Source organism: Pan paniscus, chromosome 1 (genome assembly GCF_029289425.2).
Source record: "Pan paniscus chromosome 1, NHGRI_mPanPan1-v2.0_pri, whole genome shotgun sequence".
In the NCBI taxonomy this organism is placed as follows: domain Eukaryota; kingdom Metazoa; phylum Chordata; class Mammalia; order Primates; family Hominidae; genus Pan; species Pan paniscus.
Window position 1 is genome coordinate 24,310,612 of NC_073249.2, and position 23,398 is coordinate 24,334,009.

The 23,398-nt window shown below is 40.1% G+C and overlaps 1 protein-coding gene across 1 annotated transcript in view; it reads right to left on the minus strand.

The window, feature by feature from the left end:
• The window catches only part of DNAH14 (dynein axonemal heavy chain 14), a 463,650-nt gene that overhangs the window by 177,763 nt on the left and 262,489 nt on the right, over positions 1 to 23,398 (minus strand). Inside the window, exons 39-41 of the mRNA XM_034947740.3 lie at positions 19,804 to 19,894; positions 17,889 to 18,097; positions 16,848 to 17,100 (exon numbers count right to left, since the gene is read on the minus strand). Of these exons, the coding sequence (XP_034803631.2) occupies positions 16,848 to 17,100; positions 17,889 to 18,097; positions 19,804 to 19,894 (553 nt within the window). The remainder of the gene's footprint in view (positions 1 to 16,847; positions 17,101 to 17,888; positions 18,098 to 19,803; positions 19,895 to 23,398) is intronic.

The window sequence follows — 23,398 nt, forward strand, 5'->3', positions numbered from 1 at the left end:
ATCTTACTGACCGGGAAGTTAGTATGTATCCAAGATATTTCCAAGGGGAGGAAAATTGTACTTTTTCAGGTGCTACGATTAAACCTCTTAACTGTGTATTCTTTAGAATGGAAGCATGTAAACTTAAAAATGCTGGCTCTGTTGGGGCTGCTAGTAAAATATCATCCATAAAATGAATAATCTTGCAATTAGGAAATTCTTTTCTATTTGGGAGCAAAGCCTGATTTACATGATACTGACACATAGTAGGACGGTTCAGCATCCCTTGAGAAAGCACTTTCCAATGAAGTTGGTGAGCTGGCCTTGCATTGATAGCTGGTGTGGTAAATGCAAATTTTTCTCTGTCCTGTTCTGCAAGGGGAATAGTATAGAAGTCGTCCTTTAAGTCAATAACGACTAGAGGCCAATCTTCAGGAATCGCCATGGGGGAAGGGAGGCCCTGTTAAAGAGGCCCCATAGGTTGCAAATTAGCATTGATAGCCTGTAAATCATGCAAAAGTCTCCATTTGCCAGATCTTTTGGGAATGACAAAAATGGGTGAATTCCAAGGGGTGTTTGATGGTTCTATATGGCCGACTTTTAATTACTCCTCAACTAATTCATGGGCTCTTTGTAACTTGTCTCCCTTTAAAGGTCACTGTTCTACCCAAATAGGATTTTGAGAGAGCTACATCAGGGGTAGAGGAGGAATAACAGTGGCCATTACTAGAAAGAGGTCTGCAAAGTGACCTCAATTAACCCTTTGGTAAATGGGCTAGTGGCTCCATTTTCTTTAATGCTTTTTCTTATCTCTTTATAAGTGTCAAAAGAAATGGGTTTGTATACCTGATTGTTTTGTCGATCTTGCATTACCGGGCAGGCTAAGAGCTCCCCTTCTAATGCTGCTTGCCTAAGACAGGGTCCCATAGCTGTAGTGTATCCCTTTTCTTTTTTCCAATTTACAGGAGGAGGGGGCTCAGGCAAAACCTCTGTTTTCTCTTTGTTATTTTTGCCTGGTAATGGCTGGGCTGAAGGAGAAGGAGGAGGTGGTAAGGTAGGTGATGATTCCTCCTCCCTTCCCTTTTTAGGCTCTTCTGCGTAGAGTTGAGCAAAGCAGCCCTAAGTAAAGCCCATAATATCAGAGATGTTACTGGGACCCATTGCCCTTGTGCATGATCTTGTTTAAAATTTCTCCCCACTTGTTCCCAGAGCTCTATGTCTAGTGTACCCTCTTCTGGGAACCATGGGTTATGGGACACAGCAGTTTGCATTAGGTCCCTTAATTGAGCCTGCAAAACCGAGGATCTGCCAGCTTTAAGCAGCTGTGAGAGGCAAAGCCAGCTGGATTCCTGGGTCGGGTGGGGACTTGAAGAACTTTTCTGTGGCTAGTTAGAGGTTTGTAAAATGAACCAGTGTTCTGTAGAAATGCACCAGTCAGTGCTCTGTGGCTAGCTAGAGGTTTGTAACATGGACCAATCAGCACTCTGTAAAATGGACCAATCAGCAGGACATGGGCGGGGACAAATAAGGGAATAAAAGCTGGCAACCCCAGCCAGCAGCGGCAACCCTCTTGGGTCCCCTTCCATGTTGTGGAAGCTTTCACTCTTCAAAATAAATCTTGCTGCTGGTCACTCTTTGGGTCCGTGCCACCTTTAAGGGCTGTAACACTTACTGTGAAGGTCCACGGCTTCATTCTTGAAGTCAGCGAGACCATGAACCCACTGGAAGGAACCAACTCCAGACACAGCTGTTTCAGTATATTTATATACTGTTGCTGTTGAGCTGATAACTGTTGTCCCATGATGAAAGCCTGAACAATTCCCTCAAACTTGGATATCCCAAGCGGGTACCAATGACTTACTGACTTACTGACAGCGCAGTCTCTTTACCTTCATTTTTGAGGGTTCCAACATGATCCATTGCAGTGTTCCTCACACGAGGCACCACCTGCCAAGTCTGTCCTGCAGACTCCGGCTGAGTGACAGATGAAAGAAGTATGCTGACATAGGTTGCCTGACAGCGTGGCTAGGGGACCACACAGCTCAGCACCACCAACAAGAGTCCAGTAGCCAAGAGAGTGCAGCCCCGATAAGCTGGCAATAATTGCATTTATTCAGTACAGATTTAATGACAAAGGCTTGGAGCAAACACAATTTGTGGGTAATAAACATAGTTGACCCCCTGAATTGAGAGCAGTCCTGTGTGCAAACGATCAAAGGTCTGTTTTAGGACAACATCAGTAAACAACCTATTTAGATTAACTCCTCTACATTCCTTTGTACCTATGCCCTTTGACCCTGGGTAAGAACAGCTGCCTTCAGTTCATTCTTCCCTGAAGCTTTGCAAAACCTCCCGGCCTTCCAAGAAGGTTTGCATCTTTCCTTATAATTTCTCCCATCACCCTGACTGATCTCCTACACAGCATCTGTTGTTTCCTGACTTTTTAGTGGTCACTATTCTAACTGGCATGAGATGGTATCACATTGTGGTTTTGATTTGCATTTCTCTATTGACCAGTGATGATGAGCTTTTTTTCATGTTTTTGGCTGCATAAATGTCTTCTTTTCAGAAGTGTCTGTTCATATCCTTTACCTGCTTTTTGATGGTTTTTTTTTTCTTGTAAATTTGTTTAAGTTCCTTGTGGATTCTGGATATTAGCCCTTTGTCAGAGGCACAGATTGCAAATGTTTTCTCCCAATCTGTAGGTTGCCTGTTGACTCTGATGATAGTTTCTTTTGCTGTGCAGAAGGTCTTTGGTTTAATTAGATACTGTTTGTCAATTTTGGCTTTTGTTGCCATTGCTTTTGGTGTCTTAGTTGTGAAGTCTTTGCCCATGCCTATGTCCTGAATGGTATTGCTTAGGTTTTCTTCTAGGGTTTTTTACGTTTTTTAGGTCTGACGTTTAAGTTTTTAATCCATCTTGAGTTAATTTTTGTATAAGGTGTAAGGTATGGGTCCAGTTTCAGTTTTTTGTATATGTGTAGCCAGTTTTCCCAACATCATTTATTAAATAGAGAATCCTTTCCCCATTGCTTGTTTTTGTCAGGTTTCTCGAAGATCAGCTGGTTGTAGATGTGTGGTGTTATTTCTGAGGCTTCTGTTCTGTCCCATTGGCCTATATATCTGTTTTGGTACCAGTACCATGCTGTTTTTGTTACTGTAAGCCTTGTAGTACAGTTTGAAGTAAGGCAGTGTGATGCCTCCAGCTTTGCTCTTTTTGCTTAGGACTCTCTTGGCTATACAGGCTCATTTTTGGTTTCATATGAAATGTAAAGTAGTTTTTTTCTAATTCTGTGAAGAAAATCAATCGTAGCTTGATGGGAATAGCATTGAATCTATAAATTATTTTGGGCAGTATGGCCATTTTCACGATATTGATTCTTCCTATCCATGAGCATGGAATATTTTTCCATTTGTTTATATCCTCTCTTATTTCCTTGAGCAGTGGTGTGTAGTTCTCCTTGAAGAGGTCCATCACATCCCTTGTAAGTTGTATTCCTAGGTATTTTATTTTCTTTGTAGCAATTGTCAATAAGAGTTCACTCATGATTTGGCTGTTTGTCTATTATTGGTGTAGAAGAATGCTTGTGATTTTTGCAAGTTGATTTTGTATCCTGAGACTTTGCTGAAGTTGCTTATCAGCTTAAGGAGTTTTAGGGCTGAGACAATGGGTTTTCTAAATGTACAATCATGTCATTTGCAAACAGAGGCAATTTGACATCCTCTCTTCCTATTTGAATACAGTTTATTTCTTTCTCTTGCCTGATTGCCCAGGCCAGAACTTCCAATACTATGTTGATTAGGAGTGGTGAGACTGGGCATTCTTGTCTTGTGCCAGTTTTCGAGGGGAACGCTTCCAGCTTTTGCTCATTCAGTATGACATTGGCTGTGGGTTTGTCATAAATAGCTCTTATTATTTTGAGATATGTTCCGTCAGTATCTAGTTTATTGAGTGTTTTTAGCATAAAGGTGTGTTGAATTATATCGAAGGCCTTTTCTGCATCTATTGAGATAATCACATGATTTTCGACATTGGTTCTGCTTATGTGATGTATTATGTTTATTGATTTGCATATGTTGAACCAGCCTTGCATCCCAGAGATGAAGCTGACTTGATCATTGTAGATAAGCTTTCTGATGTGCTGGTGGATTCAGTTTGCCAGTATTTTATTGAGGATTTTCACATTGATGTTCATCAGGGATACTGGCCTGAAATTTTCTTTTTTTCTGCATCTCTGCCAGGTTTTGGTATCAGGATGATGCTGGCTTCATAAAATGAGTTAAAGAGGAGTCCCTATTTTCTATTGTTTGGAATAACTTCAGAAAAAAATGGTACTAGCTCCTCTTTGTACCTCTGGTAGAATTCAGATGTCAATCTGTCTGGTCCTGGGCTTTTTTTGGTTGGTAGGCTATTGATTACTGTCTCAATTTCAGAACTTTTTATTGGTCTATTCAGGGATTCAACTTCTTCCTGGTTTAGTCTTGGAAGAGCATATGTCTCCAGGAATTTATCCATTTCTTTTAGATTTTCTAGTTTATTTGCATAGAGGTGTTTATAGTATTCTCTGATGGTAGCTTGTATTACTGTGGGATCAGTGGTGATCTCTCCTTTATCATTTTTTATTGTGTCTATTTGATTCTTGTCTCTTTTCTTCTATATTATTCTGGCTAGCTGTCTATCTATTTTTTTTTTTAAACCAGCTCCTGGATTCACTGATTTTTTTGAAGGGTTTCTTGTGTCTATTTCCTTCAATTCTGCTCTGATCTTAGTTATTTCTTGTCTTCTGATAGCCTTTGAATTTGTTTGCTCTTGCTTCTCTAGTTCTTTTAATTGTAATGTTAGGGTGTTGATTTTAGATCTTTCCTGCTTTCTGACATGGGCATTTAGTGATATACATTTCCCTCTAAACACTGCTTTAGCTGTGTCCCAGTGATTCTGGTAGGCTGTGTCTTTTTTCTCATTCATTTTAAAAACTTAGTCATTTCTGTTATTTACCCAGCTAATAATTTCGTTATTTACCCAGTAGTCGTTCAGAAGTAGGTTGTTCAGTTTCCATGTAGTTGTGTGGTTTTGAGTGAGTTTGTTAATCCTGAGTTCTAACTTGATTGCACTGTGGTCTGAGAGACTGTTATGATTTCCTTTTTTTGCATTTGCTCAGGAGTGCATTACTTCAAATTATGTGGTCAATTTTAGAATAAGTGTGATGTGGTGCTGAGAAGAATGTATATTCTGTAGATTTAGGGTGGAGAGTTCTGTAGATGTGTATTAGGCCTACTTGGTCCAGGGCTGAGTTCAAGTCCTGAATATCCTTGTGAATTTTCTGTCTTGTTGATCTAATATTGACTGTGGGGTGTTAAAATCTCCCATTATTATTGTGTGGGAGTCTAAGTCTGTTTGTAGGTCTCTAAGAACTTGCTTTATGAATCTGTGTTCTCCTGTATTGGATGCATACATATTTAGGATAGTTAGCTCTTCTTGTTGCATTGATCCCTTTACCATTATGTAATGCCCTTCTTTGTCTCTTTGGAGCTTTGTTGGTTAAAAGTCTGTTTTACCAGAGACAAGGATTGCAACCCCTGCTTTTTTTTTTTTTTTTTGCTTTCCATTTGCTTGGTAGATCTTCCTCTATCCCTTTATTTTGAGCCTATGTGTGTCTTTGTACATGAGATGGGTCTCCTGAATACAGCACACTGATGGGTCTTGACTCTTTATCCAATGAGCCAGTCTGTGTCTTTTAATTGGGGCATTTAGCCCATTTACATTTAAGGTTAATATTGTTATGTGTAAATTTGATCCTGTCATTATAATGCTAGCTGGTTATTTTACCCACTAGTTGATGTAGTTTCTTCATAGTGTTGATGATCTTTACAATTTGGTGTGTTTTTGGAGTGGCTGGTACTAGTTTTCCCTTTCCATTTTTAGTGCTTCCTTCAGGAGCTCTTGTAAGGCAGGCCTGGTGATGACCAAATCTCTCAGCATTTGCTTGTCTATAAAGGATTTTGTTTCTCCTTCACTTATGAAGCTTAGTTTGGCTGGATATTAAATTCTGGGTTGGGACTAGGAGGTTCCAAGATGGACAAATAGGAACAGCTATAGTCTGCAGCTCCAAGTGTGAGCAATGCAGAAGACGGGTGATTTCTGCATGTCCAACTGAGGTACCAGGTTCATCTCACTGGGGCTTAGCAGACAGTAGGCGCAGCCCATGGAGCAGGGTGGGGCATTGCCTCACCCGGGAAACCCAAGGGGTCAGGGAATTCCCTTTCCTAGCAAAGGGAAGCTGTGACAGATGGTACCTGGAAAATCGGGACACTCCTACCCTAATACTGCGCTTTTCCAATGGCCTTAGCAAATGGCACACCAGGAGATTATATCCAGCGCCTGGCTCGGAGGGTCCCACACCCGTGGAGCCTCACACAATGCCAGTACAGCAGTCTGAGATTGAACTGCAAGGTGGCAGTGAGGCTGGGGGAGGGGCGTCCACCATTGCTGAGGCTTGAAAAGGTAAACAAAGCGGCCTGGAAGCTCCAATCGGGTGGAGCCCACCGCAGCTCAAGGAGGCCTGCCTGCCTCTGCAGACTCCACCTTTGGGGGCAGGGCATAGCTGAAAAAAAGGCAGCAGAAACTTCTGCAGACTTAAACGTCCCTGTCTAACAGCTTTGAAGAGAGTAGTGCTTCTCCCAGCATGGAGTTTGAGATCTGAGAACGGACAGACTGCCTCCTCAAGTAAGTCCCTGATGCCTGAGTAGCCTAACTGGGAGACACCTCCCAGTAGGGGTCAACTGACACCTCACAGGGCAGTGCACCTCTGAGATGAAGCTGCCAGAAGAAGGATCAGACAGCAACATTTGCTGTTCTGCAATATTTGCTGTTCTGCAGCCTCCGCTGGTGATACCCAGGCAAACAGGGTCTGGAGTGGACCTCCAGCAAACTCCAACAGACCTGCAGTTGAGGGTCCTGACTGTTAGAAGGAAAATTAACAAACAGAAAGGACATCCACACCAAAACCCCATCTGTACATCACCATCATCAAAGACCAAAGGTAGATAAAACCACAAACGAGGGGAGAAACCAGAGCAGAAAAGCTCAAAATTCTAAAAATCAGAGCGCCTCTTCTCCTCCAAAGGAATGCAGCTTCTCACCAGCAATGGAACAAAGCCAGATGGAGAATGACTTTGATGAGTTGATAGAAGAAGGATTCAGATGATCAGTAATAACAAACTTCTCCGAGCTATTGGAGGATGTTCGAACCCATTGCAAAGAAGCTAAAAACCTTGAAAAAAGATTAGATGAATGGCTAACTAGAATAAACAGTGTAGAGAAGTCTTTAAATGACCTGATGGAGCTGAAAACCATGGCACAAGAACTACATGACAGATGCACAAGCTTCAGTGGCCAATTTGATCAAGTGGAAGAAAGGGTATAACTGATTGAAGATCAAATGAATGAAATGAAGTGAGAAGAGAAGTTTAGAGAAAAAAGAGTAAAAAGAAATGAACAAAACCTCCAAGAAATATGGGATTATGTGAAAAGACCAAATCTACGTCTGATTGGTGTACCAGAAAGTGACTGGGAGAATGGAACCAAGTTGGAAAACATTCTGCAAGATATTATCCAGGAGAACTTCCACAACCTAGCAAGGCAGGCCAACATTCAAATTCAGGAAATACAGAGAATGCCACAAAGATACTCCTCGAGAAGAGCAACTCCAAGACACATATTGTCAGATTCACCAAAGTTGAAATGAAGGAAAAAACATTAAGGGCAGCCAGACAGAAAGGTCGGGTTGCACACAAAGGGAAGCCCATCAGACTAACAGTGGATCTCTTGGCAGAAACTCTACAAGCCAGACGAGAGTGGGGGCCAATATTCAACATTCTTAAAGGAAAGAATTTTCAACCCAGAATTTCATATCCAGCCAAACTAAGCTCCATAAGTGAAGGAGAAATAAAATCCTTTACAGACAAGCAAATGCTGAGACATTTTGTCACCGTCAGGCCTGCCTTACAAGAGCTCCTGAAGGAAGCACTAAACATGGAAAGGAACAATCAGTACTAGCCACTGCAAAAACATGCCAAATTGTAAAGACCATTGAGGCTAGGAAGAAACTGCATCAACTAACGAGCAAAATAACTAGCTAACATCATAATGACAGGATCAAATTCACACATAACAATATTAATCTTAAATATAAATGGGCTAAATGCTCGAATTAAAAGACACAGACTGGCAAATTGGATAAAGAGTCAAGACCCATCAGGGTGCTGTATTCAGGATACCCATCTCATGTGCAGAGACACATATAGGCTCAAAATAAAGGGATGGAGGAAGATCTACCAAGCAAACGGAAAGTTTAAAAAAGGCAAGGGTTGCAATCCTAGTCTCTAATAAAACAGACTTTAAATCAACAAAGATCAAAAGAGACAAAGAAGGACATCACATAATGGTAAAGGGATCAATTCAACAAGAAGAGCTAACTATCCTAAATATATATGCACCCAATACAAGAGAACCCAGATTCATAAAGCAAGTTCTTAGAGACCTACAAAGAGACTTAGACTCCCATAGAATAATACTGGGAGACTTTAACACCCCACTGTTAACATTAGATAGATCAATGAGACAGAAAGTTAACAAGGATATCCAGGAATTGAACTCAGCTCTGCACCAAGCAGACCTCATAGAAATCTACAGAACTCTCCACCCCAAATCAACAGAATATACATTCTTCTCAGCACCACATCACATTTATTCCAAAATTGACCATATAGTTGGAAGTAAAGCATTCCTCAGCAAATGTAAAAGAACAGAAATTATAACAAACTGTCTCTCAGATCACAGTGCAATCAAATTACAACTCAGGATTAACAAACTCACTAAAACTGCTCAACTACATGGAAACTGAACAACCTGCTCCTGAATGACTACTAGGTATATAACGAAATGAAGGCAGAAATAAAGATGTTCTTTGAAATCAATGAGAAAAAAGGCTCAACATACCAGAATCTCTGGGACACATTTAAAGCAGTGTGTAGAGGGAAATTTATGTACTAAATGACCACAAGAGAAAGCAGGAAGGATCTAAAATTGACACCCTAACATCATGATTAAAAGAACTAGAGAAGCAAGAGCAAACACATTCAAAAGCTAGCAGAAGGCAAGAAATAACTAAGATCAGAGCAGAACTGAAGGAGATAGAGACACAAAAAACCCTTCAAAAAATCAATGAATCCAGGAGCTGGTTTTTTGAAAAGATCAACAAAATTGATAGACTGCTAGCAAGACTAATAAAGAATAAAAGAGATAAGAATAAAATAGATGCAATAAAAAATGACAAAGGGGATATCACCACCAATCCCACAGAAATACAAACTACCATCAGAGAATACTATAAACACCTCTATGCAAATAAATTAGAAAATCTAGAAGAAATGAATAAATTCCTGGACACATACACCTTCCCAAGACTAAACCAGGAAGAAGTAAAATCCCTGAATACATCAATAACAGACTCTGAAATTGAGGGAATAATTAATAGCCTACCAACCAAAAAAAGTCTAGGAGCAGACGGATTCACAGCTGAATTCTACCAGAGGTACAAAGAGGAGCTGGTAGCATTCCTTCTGAACTATTCCAATCAGTAGAAAAAGAGGGAATCCTCCCTAATTCATTTTATGAGGCCAGCATCATCCTGATACCAAAGCCTGGCAGAGACACAACAAAAAAAGAGAATTTTAGACCAATATCCTTGATGAACATCGATGCAAAAATCCTCAATAAAATACTGGCAAACCGAATCCAGCAGCACATCAAAAAGCTTCTCCACCATGATCAAGTGGGCTTCATCCCTGGGATGCAAGGCTGGTTCAACATACACAAATCAACAAACGTAATCCATCATATAAACAGAACCAAAGACAAAAACCACATGATTATCTCAATAGATACAGAAAAGGCCTTCGAAAAAATTCAACAGCTCTTCATGCTAAACACTGTCAATAAACTAGGTATTGACGGGATGTATCTCAAAATAATAAGAGCTATTTATGACAAACCCATAGCCAATATCATTCTCAATGGGCAAAAACTGGAAGCATTCCCTTTGAAAACTGGCACAAGACAGGGATGCCCTCTCTCACCACTCCTATTCAACATAGTGTTGGAAGTTCTGACCAGGGCAATCAGGCAAGAGAAAGAAATAAAGGGTATTCAATTAGGAAAAGAGGAAGTCAAATTGTCCCCGTTTGCAGATGACATGATTGTATATGTAGAAAACCCCATCGTCTCAGCCCAAAATCTCCTTAAGCTGATAAGCAACTTCAGCAAAGTCTCATGATACAAAATCAATATGCAAAAATCACAAGCATTACTATACACCAGTAACAGACAAACAGAGAGCCAAATCATGAGTGAACTCCCATTCACAATTGCTTCGAAGAGAATAAAATACCTAGGAATCCAACTTACAAGGGATGTGAAGGACCTCTTCAAGGAGAATTACAAACCACTGCTCAATGAAATAAAAGAGGGCACAAACAAATGGAAGAACATCCCATGCTCATGGAAAGGAAGAATCAACATTGTGAAAATGGCTGTACTGCCCAAGGTAATTTATAGATTCAATGCCATCCTCTTCAAGCTACCAATCACTTTCTTCACAGAATTGGATAAAACTACCTCAAAGTTCATATGGAACCGAAAAAGAGCCCCCATTGCCAAGTCAATCCTAAGCCAAGAACAAAGCTGGAGGCATCATGCTATCTGACTTCAAACTGTACTGCAAGGCTACAGTAACCAAAACAGCATGGTACTGGTACCAAAACAGAGATATAGACCAATGGAACAGAATAGAGCCCCCAGAAATAATACACATCTACAACCATCTGATCTTTGACAAACCTGACAAAAACAGGAAATGGGGAAAGGATTCCCTATTTAATAAATGGTGCTGGGAAAACTGGCTAGCCATATGCAGAAAGCTGAAACTGGATCCCTTCCTTACATCTTCTACATAAATTAATTCAAGATGGATCAAAGACTTAAATATTAGACCTAAAACCATAAAAACTCTAGAAGAAAATCTAGGCAATACCATTCAGGACATAGGCATGGGCAAGGACTTCATGACTAAAACACCAAAAGTAATGGCAACAAAAGCCAAAATTGACAAATGGGATCTAATTAAACTAAAGAGCTTCTGCACAGCAAAAGAAACTACCATCAGAGTGAACATGCAACCTACAGAATGGGAAAAATTTTTACAATCTACCCTTCTGACAAAGGGCTGATATCCAGAATCTACAAATAAGTTAAACGAATTTACAAGAAAAAAAATCAAACAACTCCATCAAAAAGTGGGCAAACGATATGAACAGACACTTCTCAAAAGAAGAAATTTATGCAGCCAAAAAACACATGAAAAAATGCTCATCATCACTGGCCATCAGAGAAATGCAAATCAAAACCACAATGAGATACCACCTCACACCAGTTAGAATGGTGATCATTAAAAAGTCAGGAAACAACAGGTGCTGGAGAGGATGTGGACAAATAGGAACACTTTTACACGGTTGGTGGGACTGTAAACTAGTTCAATCATTGTGGAAGACAGTGTGGCGATTCCTCAAGGATCTAGAACTAGAAATATCATTTGACCCAGCCATCCCATTACTGGGTATATACCCAAAGGATTATAAATCATGCTGCTATAAAGACACACGCACACGTATGTTTATTGTGGCACTATTCACAATCTCAAAGGGTTGGAACCAACCCAAATGTCCATCAATGATAGACTGGATTAAGAAAATGTGGCACATATACACTATGGAATACTATGCAGCCATAAAAAATGATGAGTTCGTGTCCTTTGTAGGGACATGGATGAAGCTGGAAACCATCATTCTCAGCAAACTGTTGCAAGGACAGAAAACCAAACACCACATGTTCTCACTCATAGGTGGGAACTGAACAATGAGAACACTTGGACACAGGGTGGGGAACATTACACACTGGGGCCTGTCATGGGGTGGGGGGAGGAGGGAGGGATAGCATTAGGAGATATACCTAATGTAAATGATGAGTTAACGGGTGCAGCACACCAACAAGGCACATGTATACATACGTAACAAACCTGCACGTTGTGCACATGTACCCTAGAACTTAAAGTATAATAAAAATAAATAAATAAATAAATAAATAAATTCTGGGCTGAAAATTCTTTCCTTTAAGAATGTTGAATATTGGCCCCCACTCTCTTCTGGCTTGTAGGGTTTCTGCAGAGAGATATACTGTTAGTCTGATGGGCTTCCCTTTGTGGGTAACCCAACCTTTCTCTCTGGTTGCCCTTAACATTTTTTTTCATTTCAACCTTGGTGAATCTGACAATTATGTGTCTTGGGGTTTCTCTTCTTGAGGAGTCTTTTTATTGTTCTCTGTATTTCCTGAATTTGAATTTTGGCCTGTCTTGCTAGGTTGGGGAAGTTCTTCTGGATAATATCTTGAAGAGTGTTTTCCAACTTGGTTCCATTCTCCCCACCACTTTCAGGTACACCAATCAAATGTAGGTTTGGTCTTTTCACATAGTTCCATATTTCTTGGAGGCTTTTTTCATTCCTTTTCATTCTTTTTTCTCTAATCTTAATGCATTATTTCATCAAATTGATCTTTAATCTCTGATATTCTTTCTTCTGCTTGATCTATTCAGTTATTGATACTTGTGTATGCTTCATGAAGTTCTCTTGCTATGTTTTTCAGCTCCATCAGGTCATTTATTTTCTTCTCTAAACTGGTTAGTCTACTTATCAATTCCTCTAACCATTTTTCAAGGTTCTTAGCTTACTGGCATTGGGTTGGAACATGCTCCTGTAGCTCAGAGGAGTTTGTTATTACCCACCTTCTGAAGCCTACTTCTGTCAGTTCATCAAACTCATTCTCCGTTCAGTTTTGTTGCCTTCCTGGCGAGGAATTGTAATCCTTTGGAGGAGAAGAGGCATTCTGGTTTTTAGAATTTTCAGCCTTGGTGTGCTGGTTTTTCCTCATCTTCATGGATTTATCTACCTTTTTTCCTCATCTTCATGGATTTATCTACCTTTGGTCTTTGATGCTGGTGACCTTCAGATGAGGCTTCTGTGTGGACTTACTTTCTGTTGATGTTGACGCTCTTCCTTTCTGTTTGTTAGTTTTCCTTCTAACAGTCAGGACTCTTTGCTGCAGGTCTGTTGGAGTTTGCTGGAGGTCCACTCCAGATCCTGTTTGCCTGGGTATCAGCAGCGGAGGTTGCAGAACAGAAAAGATTGCTGCCTGCTCCTTCCTCTGTAAGCTTCATCCCAGAGGGGCACCCACCAGATGCCAGCTGGGGCTCTCCTGTATGAGGTATTTGTTGGCCCCTGCTGGGAGGTTTATCCCAGTCAGGAGGCTCGGGGGTCAGGGACCCACTTGAGGCAGTCTGTCCTTTAGCAGAGCTCGAGCACTGTGCTGGAAGATCCACTGCTCTCTTCTGAGCCAGCAGGAAGGAATGTTTAAGTCTGCTGAAGCAGCAGCCACCCCTTCCCCCAGGTGCTCTGTCCCAGGCAGATGGGAGTTTTATCTATAAGCCCCTGACTTGGGCTGCTGCCTTTCTTTCAGAAATGCCCTGCCCAGAGAGGAGGAATCTAGAGAGGCAGTCTGGATACAGTGGCTTTGTGGTGCTGTGGTGGGCTCTGCCTAGTTTGAACTTCCCAGTTCCTTTGTTTACACAGTGAGGGGAAAACTGCCTATTCAAGCCTCTGTAATGGTGGATGCCCTTCCCCATACCAAGCTCGAGAGTCCCAGGTAAACTTCATACTGCGGTGCTGGCAGCGAGAATTTCAAGCCAGTGGATCTTAGCTTGCTGGGCTCCCTGGGGTTGGGATCTGCTGAACTAGACCACGTGGCTTTCTGGTTTCAGCCTCCTTTCCAGGGCAGTGAATGATTCTGTCTTACTGGCATTACAGGCCAGTAAGTACCCCACTGGGGTACGAAGAAAAACTCCTGCAGCTAGCTCGGTGTCTGCCGTAATAGCCACCCAGTTTCGTGCTTGAAACCCAAGGCCCTTGTGGTGTAGGCACCCAAGGGAATCTCCTGGTCTGCAGGTTGCAAAGACCACGGGGAAAGCATAGTATCTGGGCCAGAATGCACTGTTCCTCATGGCATTGTCCCTCACAACTTCTCTTGGCTAGGGGAGGGAGTTCCCTGACCCATTGTACTTCCCTTGTGAGGTGATGCCCCACCCTGCTTCTGCTCGCCCTTTGTGGGCTACACTCACTGTCTAACCAGTCCCATTGAGATGAGCTGGGTACCTCAGTTGGAAATGCAGAAATCACCCACCTTCTGCGTTGATCTCGCTGGGACCTGCAGACGGGCACTTCTCATGCTTATATCATATATTTGCTAAATATAAAACACTTTAAAAATACTACTTCATTTCTTCTTGAACCATATTGATATTAACAAATCTTGTGTTTATCTTCTCTTGTTATTGTTGTCTTTCTCCTCTGAAATATCTTAGAATCGTTCTTTAATCTTAGGTATTATTCATAAATTGATATTGAACGTAGCTATTAACAATAAATTGTTTCTTTGCTGAGAAACACCATGCCTGAGGCTCAGGTGCACAGACCCTGCCTTAAAATGAGGCTATAACATGAGAACCTGTAAATCTCCCCTGTTCCCACCATGAACCTTGAACCAAGTAACAAACAACAGCAATCTATTGCCAGGAAAGGTACAGTAGAATGGAAAATTTAAAGTCTGTGGTGCACTGAAGTTAACTATAGTAACATTAACAGCCAAATCTAGGTCAATATTGACTCAACCCACCATGCCACTACCTGAACAATGTGGCAGAAGAAAAAGTATGCCCATTTCCATGTATAACTACTGTATACCTCAGTCTCTAATTTCTTTTATACACAATATCTGGTATTCAATTAAAAATTATGAGACATAAAAATAAGAAAGATTAAGAAAAGTCATGTTGCCAAGAGATAAAGCAGTCAAAAGAACAGACCCAGAGATGGCCAGATGTTGAAATTATCAGACAGGAATTTTTTTAAAAAATTATGATTAAAATGTAAAAGATCTAATGTTGAAGGAAGAAATCATTCATGGACAGAGAGGGAATTCCAGAAGAGAGATGAAAACTATAAAAAGGTCAATGGAAATGCTGGAAATAAAAACCACAATATCAAATATGAGAATTCTTTCAATGGGCTTACAGCAGACTGCATGTAGCAGAGCAAGGAATCAGTAAATTGGAAGACATGTCAATAGAAATCGACCAAACAGAAACACAAAGAGAATAAAGAAAACAAACAAAAAAGAACAGAACATCCAAGAGGTGTAGGAAAATTTATCTATCTAACATTTCTAGGTGTGGGTTTTTACTTTTTGTCATGTTTAAATACTCCAGGATCCTATTCAATCTTAGGTCTCATATTTTCTCTAATTCTCTGAACTCCTAGACAATTATTTCCTGAAACATTTCTTCCCCTCTATTTATTTTTACTATATCTTTCTGGAGGTTCTGTTATATGAATGTTAACCTTTCAATTTTTATTCATCTTTCAACTATATACACATATTTCTGTATTATAGAAACATATTTCTTGTATATTTAAAATACATAATATTTAACCTCTTTAGCTCTTCCTGATGCATTCTGAGAGTTCCTTGACTGTTGTTATGGCTCTCACTAATCTGTTATACAGCTAACCAATCCAGCATTCAACCCATTTATTATGTTATTTTAACTAATACTTTTTTTTTTTTTTTTTTACTTCTAACCTCCAGTTGTTGTTTTTTTTTAACTGATTCTTTTTGCTTTGTTTCCAGTACTGCAACAACTTTCCTGGGTGCACTTCTGATGAATTCAGAAGTGTCAATCTGGGGAGGGAGTGGTCACTCTTCAAAGCAGGTCACTTGTGTGTTAACGATCTGTATCTACTCTGGCACTGTTCTAAGTGTGGTCTCTCTTTTTTAATCATCTTGGTTTAAGAGTTGAAGGGGGGTGGCAGTAGGAGAAAATATGTTTTTACCTACTCCCTAACCCAGTTAGGCTTCCCTGCCAATGGGACATTTTGTTGTTGCCCCTGGCTGTGCTGTGGTGTACTAACTGGCAAAGGATGGACAATAGCCCATTCAGAGTTGAGTTGATGGGGAAAGTGTACACCTAAATATTTTCTTCCACTTATCTCCTATTCATGGCGTCCAGGGTTGTTCAGGGTTGCTGCTTCCTCTTGCTGGGATCTAACCATCTTACGTCACCTCAGGGATTTATAACGATTTCTATATTGGTTTGATGAATCCAAGACTGGTTTCAGAGAGAGAATTGGGAGCCTGTGCTAATCTGCCATCTTACCAAAAACTGCATAAAACCAGTATTTGAATGTAGGGATTCTGACTTCAGAGACACTACCAATATCTTATCTATAATACTACATGATTTTCTGAATCTGTTTATCCCTCCTTACATATGTTTTACTACTTTTCATGATTATGCCTTTGTGTGATTACAACTTACACCTGGAATTCTGAACAGGCTTTTTTCACTATTTCTAACTCTAAGAATCTTTAAAATACGCGGAAACATTCTTCTTTAATAGAGACCCTCTAGTGGTTCTTTACAATCATTTTTCCTGTGATCCTTCAACACTTGTATGATACTAATTTACTTTTGATATGTTCCTCTATAAATGGTTTTTAATTTGTTCCATGTGCATATCTGCTGTTGGTCCAAACAGACTAAAAATGCCTGCTCTTTGAGAAATTTTCTAAAATCTAATAGACGGTGATGAATTGGCATTGACTAGCTAAGATATATCATTGATATGACTTAGAGAAAAAAACTCACTTTGTTCAAATCCTCCATTTTTACCCATGAAGTCAAAGAAAGCATCAAGAATTCTGCAGAGAGTTATGACGATTGTTATGTCCTCCATAGGATATGGCTGAAATTTCTGACGATTCCTTATAAATTGTAGTCCGTCTGTGACACTATTTTTAATCATGAATTCAAGACAATCCACTCCTGATTGACTTATAATTTTAGAAGTTTTCAGAAGCCATGACTTAACATAAGGTTCCCATCCCAGATCAACAGGATCCTAATAATAATGAGCAAAATATAATCTTATGTAAAGAAATAAAAATATGGTATCCTTCTACTATCTTACTCTCTTTTTACTTCACCACTGCCCTCTCATAAATATGACTTAGAATTGTCATTCATTAAAGGGCAAATGATCAAAGTAGCTTAAGGAATTAACATTCTCTGGAATGATTTGTGATTTCTAACTATGGTCTTACAAGAAAACAATTAGGGGATTATGTGTAGGAAGGTGTATTGAGGCTATGCGAATGTGGTGAGGGGTACTGCTTACCCAGAAGTCAGCCCTATACTTAGATTTATTCATAACATTCAGTTAAGTAGATTAGAGCATAGGGCTAATTATAGCTAATAACTTCATGTACAGAGAATAGAGACTATAGCTAATAACTTCATGTTATATTTTGTACTTCCCTCCCACTGTCTGCATAGTGTGTTTCCCAAGTTCTTAAGAGTCAGAGTGAGTATGAAAAGGCCTCAGGACCATCTTCCTCTATTGAAAAAATAATTCATATCAGCAGCCTAACCTGTCTATTTGTTTACCCACAGTTGTGGAAAATACTGACACTCCAATTACTAAGAGTAGTATTAAAACAGTAATAATTAAATTCACATTCAATTCTGGATTATGAGGCTTTGGGAGACACAAAGATTTGGAACTATTGGGTTCATGCTGCTGGATACAAAGGTAAAAATAAAATAAACATAAAATGCTGTAAATAATAAATAGTTACTATCATAAACAACATTTTTGCTTTGTTAAAACATTTGTTTTTGAAAGCTTACCATATAGACCATGGCACATCGGCTGACAGTAGCAGGACTGGCCTGAGAGAGACTGTCCACTTCAAAAATCACTCTTATTTTATTAGTTAAAGCTATTCTCTCACTGTTTGCTAGGCACAATGTTCTAGTATCATCTAGCACAGAGTTCAGATTTTCTACCCAAAAGGTGTCCACTGGGCCATCTAGGATAATCCACTGCCAATCAAAATCTGGAGAGAAAAATATTTTTAATGTAACTGAGACTAATGTCAGTCATCTTTCATTACAATCTTGCTAATTTTCTATTTTACTTAGAAAATATTTTCTAAGAGGAAAGATATCCTAGAAAACACTAGAGTGAATGTGTTTACATGTAGTCCCTGGTATAACTGAATATGAATATTTATATAGTATACTTAATAATGCTTTAAGCATTGTTTAGACATTCTTAGATTGTTGAATTAGATAATTAACCCTTACAATTTGCTTAGGAGAAACAGCTATAATTTTACCTTTTGCATAATAATATGATTTGTAAGTTTGCCCTTCTACCCCAGAATATTTTTTAGATATATTGCCCTTGGGGAATAGCAAAGGGAAATAGATGTTCTTTGAAGAAATAATCAAACAGAGTTTAAAGTATACTATATTTGGAACCCATTTACTCCTCTTTCCACAGGGTGTTAGTCCATTTGGGCTGCTGTAACAAAAAGCCTTAGACTGGGTAGCTTATAAACTATAGACATTTATTTCTCACAGTTCTGGAGGTTTGGAAGTCCAAGATCATGGCACTAGCAGATTCCTTGTCTGGGGGTGCTATCTTTGTGGTTGACAGATGGGCACATTCTTTGTCCTCACATGGTGGAAGGGGTGAGGAATTTCTCTTGAGCTCCTTTTTCAGGGCACTAATGCCATTAATGAGGGCTCTACCCTCATGACCTAATCAACTCCCCAAGGCCCCCTGCCTCCTAATACCATCACCTTGGGAGTTAGAATTTCAACACATGGATTTTGGAGGGACACAAACCTTTAGACCATAGCACACATGCTACACCCACCACTGTGCTCCACAATTTTAGAAAATTCATTGGTCAGGATAGGGGAGGTATGAATAGGTCACTATGCAGACAGAAAATAGATAACCACTGAAAAGATATTAAAATATCCCAGAAGAATCCAAGAGTAGAGCTAGGATCCATATAGCCACTACTGCTAAGAGGTGCTCTGACAAATACCTGCCCTAGGAACGGCCTCAAAGTCCCATGAAGTAAACTAATGGTGCCTAATCACTGTACTCTCCCCAAAATAACACACAAATATTCAGTAAAGTAGAAGCAGAAGCAGAAATCTCTTTTAAAGTCTGGATCATATATGTACTAATGGTGGATGTGTTGACATGATGTGCAACCTGGAGTGGGGAAAGCAATGGTCAGTGCTCCTCCAGTAGACTGACAAGGTCATATACATATTTTGTCCCACTGGCACATAGTAAAGTGTCTGGCATATTACAGGTGTGCAGTTCATTTTAGATAAATCTACTTGGGTTGTATGCTTTGGCCTGGAAATGTACAAATTGTTTGGAGTCCCATTTCAGAGGCAATATCAGAGGCAATACCAGAGGCAATATCAGATTGCCGCTGGTGCTTATCACATCATTATTTATTTCTACCTTTAATATCCACTTGGTTCTTTTATAAACTGAAGGACTATTTAAGCCATGGTGCTTATATAATGTAATTATACATATATATGTATACATTGTAATATAATATGTGGTAACACTACACAAATTTTAAATAAACATATGAACAAATAAATGGTACAGGAACAAAATATTACCAGTCAAAAAACATGTTTAAACATATAAATATAGCTCATATTGGTTGAGAGTTTGTCTTCTATATTAATCATCTTTCTTGAATTTAGTAACACTTACTGTGATTTTCTGGAATTTTAACAACTTTCTCTATCTCCTCAAAAATATTATCATCAGTCTCTGTTGTATCAGAGGAATCAAGTTTGAAAACCTAAAATATGTAATCAATAATGTTTAAATTTTTATTTAATAACACTTTTCAACTACAATGGATTATATGTCAATATACTTTCTTGAGTGATAAAAATATAAAAGGCAGAGGGTTCTGTAACTGAAAAGACCAACATATAACCAGCATAGTCTAATGTAACTGACTTGTGACTATAGCTTATTTACTTTGGAAAACTATTTTACTTTGGTTTCTTTTTTCCCCCTGCAAAGACAGTACATGCTTATTGTAGGATGTCAAATAAAACAGAAAAACACAAGAAAGCAAAAGTTCTTTGAATTTCCATTACCCACAGACAATCACCATATATATTTTGGTGTATTTTTTTTTCTAGACTTTCCTTCATATCAGTTCTCAAGTTTTAGAATACGTAGAATTACCTGCAGTTTGTTCAATTACAGATTGTAACACCTCATCCTTGGAGATTCTAATTGAATAGGTTTGGGATGAAGCCCAGAATTTTTCACTTTTAATGAAAATTAAATTACCCTGAGCTATTCTAATACATGTCATTTTTACACCAACCTTTGAGAAATTCTGATGTATGTATATTAACATATTAACTCCTTATTATCTTGAGATGGGGAGGCTTAATTATTCATCTCTGTAAAAGAGCTGAGTAATATATCATCAGCTTATTGGCACTGGTTTCCTTAACTATCAATAGTAGTCAGGGAGAAAACCAAACAATAGAGCTATGCTGGGGGCACAGTGTAGGTTCTAAAAGAGAGAGACAAAGGTGCTCATGTTTCAACCAGGTCACAGCAAATAGTAATCAATTCCTACTAATTCCCAGCCTCATCACAAAGTAAGCAAGTCCTAGGCTATTTCCAATTATTATTCCTATTCAAAAGTAATTATTATGCTTGGATATACATCATTATGCTCTAGTGCATTTCTTTCTCTAAATAGATTGTTTTGACTTGCAGAGATCATGGCAGATGGAGGCAGGACTAGATTGCAGCTCCTACTTGGATGGACAGAGAAGCATGTGGAGGCTCACATCATGAACTTTTGCTCCAGAATGACTGCAAGAATAAATCAGGAAAGCCGAGAGAACCCACAGACCCTCTAAAGAAAGTGGATTGCTCCTGCAGGACTGGGGAGACAGCCGAAATACTGAGAGTGTCCAAACTGTGAAAGTGGCAAAGGGGGATCATCCGCCCCCAAACACACACCCTCACTAGGGAACCTGAAGGTCTAGATCATGAAAGAAGATCTGCATGAGTTGTGTGACCTTACCTGGAGCTTAGTCAAGTTAGAGAGCTGAGCAAAATACAGGGGTAGAGGAAGCAGCCGGAAAAGTCCTGTGGGCTCACTGGGTCCCCTAGCAAGCCATTTCTGCCTTGCCTCACAGGGGTCCTTGTGGGGGGCTGACAGAGGCATTGAGAAAAGGCCACAGGGAGAAAAAAACCTCTAGCTCAACTTTGTAACAATTTGAACTGATTGAGAAATCTCCTGGTCAGAACTCGGGGAAGGGCGTGAATCCAGTGTGCAGACTCCATAGGCGGAGGAAGCATGAAAGCCCTACTTGCTTTTGCAGCTGGGAGATGGGTAGCCGGGGCAAGTTCTCAGCCCTGCTCACCCTCTGCCTGGAAACAGACCCGGTGCTATTGCGGGGACACAGTGGGAGTGAGACTAGCCCTTTGGGTTGTGTGGGAGCTGGGTGAGGCCTGGGACTGCTGGCTTTCCCCCACTTCCCCGACAACCTGCATGACACAGTAGAGGCAGCCATAATCCTCCTAGGAACATAACTCCATTGATCTGGGAACCATACTCCTATCCCCCACAGCAGCCACAGCAAGACCCGCCCAAGGAGAGTCTGAGCTCAGACACACCTAGCCTCGTCCCCACCTAATGGGTCCTTCCCTACCCACCCTGGTAGCTGAAGATGAAGGGTATATACTCTTGGGAGTTCTAGGGCCTGCCCACTGCCTGTTCCTCCCCATACTACCACAGCTGATGCTTTCTTGAAAGTGCCACCTCCTGGGCCAGGTGTGGTGGCTCATGCCTGTAATCCCAGCACTTTGGGAGGCCAAGGCAGGCGGATCACCTGAGGCCAGGAGTTTGAGATCAGCCTGGCCAACATGGTGAAACCCCATCTGTACTAAAAATACAAAAATTAGCCAGGCATCATGGCAGGCGCTGTAATCCCAGCTACTGGGGAGGCTGAGGCAGGAGAATCGCTTGAACCTGGGAGGCAGAGGTTGCAGTGAGCTGAGATTGCACCATTGCACTCCAGCCTGGGGGACAAGAGGAAGACTGCATCTTGAAAAAAAAAAAAAAAAAAAGGAAGAAAGAAAGTGCTACCTCCTGGCAGGAGGCCAACAAGCACAAAAATAGTGCATTAAACAATGAAAGCTAAGGACCCGTACAGAGTCCCTTTTATCCCCTTGCCACTTCCACTGAAGCAGCTGCTGCTATCCGTGGCTGAGAGACCCATAGATGGTTCACAACACAGGACTCTGTGCAGACAACCCCCAGTACCAGCCTGGAACCTGGTAGACTTCCTGGGTGGCTAGACTCAGAAAAGAGATAACAATCCCTACAGCTTGGCTCTCAGCAAGCCACATCCCTAGGAAAAGGGGGAGAGTACTACATCAAGGGAATACCCTGTGGGACAAAAGAATCTGAACAACAGTCTTGAGTCCTAGACCTTCCCTCTGACAGAGCCTACCCAAATGAGAAAGAACCAGAAAACCAACTCTGTTAGTATGAGAAAATAAGGTTCTTTAGCAGCCCCCCAAAACCACACTAGCTCACCAGCAATGAATCTAAACCAAGACGAAATCCCTGATTTACCTGAAAAAGAATTCAGAAGGTTAGTTGTTTAGCTAATCAGGGAGGCACCAGAGAAAGGTGAAGCCCAATTTAAGGAAGTCAAAAAATAACACAAGAAATGAGGGGATACATTTTTAATGAAATAGATAGCATAAATAAAAAACAATCGAAACTTCAGGAAACAGTGGATGCACTTATAGAAATGCAAAATTCTCTGGAAAGTCTCAGCAATAGAATTGAACAAGCAGAAGGGAGAACTTCAGACCTTGAAGACAAGGTTTTCAAATTAACCCAATCCAACAAAGACAAAAAGATAATAATAATAATAAGAAGAAAATATAAACAAAGCCTCCAAGAAGTCTGGGATTATGTTAAATGACCAAACCTAAGAATAATTGGTGTTCTTAAGGAAGAAAAGAAATCTAAAAGTTTGGATAACATATTTGGGGGAATAATCGAGGAAAACTTCACCAGCCTTACTAGAGACCTAGACATTTAAATACAAGAAGCTCAATGAACACCTGGGAAATTCATTGCAAAAAGATCATCGCGTAGGCACATTGTCATCAGGATATCTAAAGTTAAGACAAAGGAAAGGATCTTAAGAGCTGTGAGGCAAAAGAACCAGGTAATCTATAAAGGAAAACCTATCAGATTAACAGCAGATTTCTCAGCAGAAACCCTACTAGCTAGAAGGAATTGGGG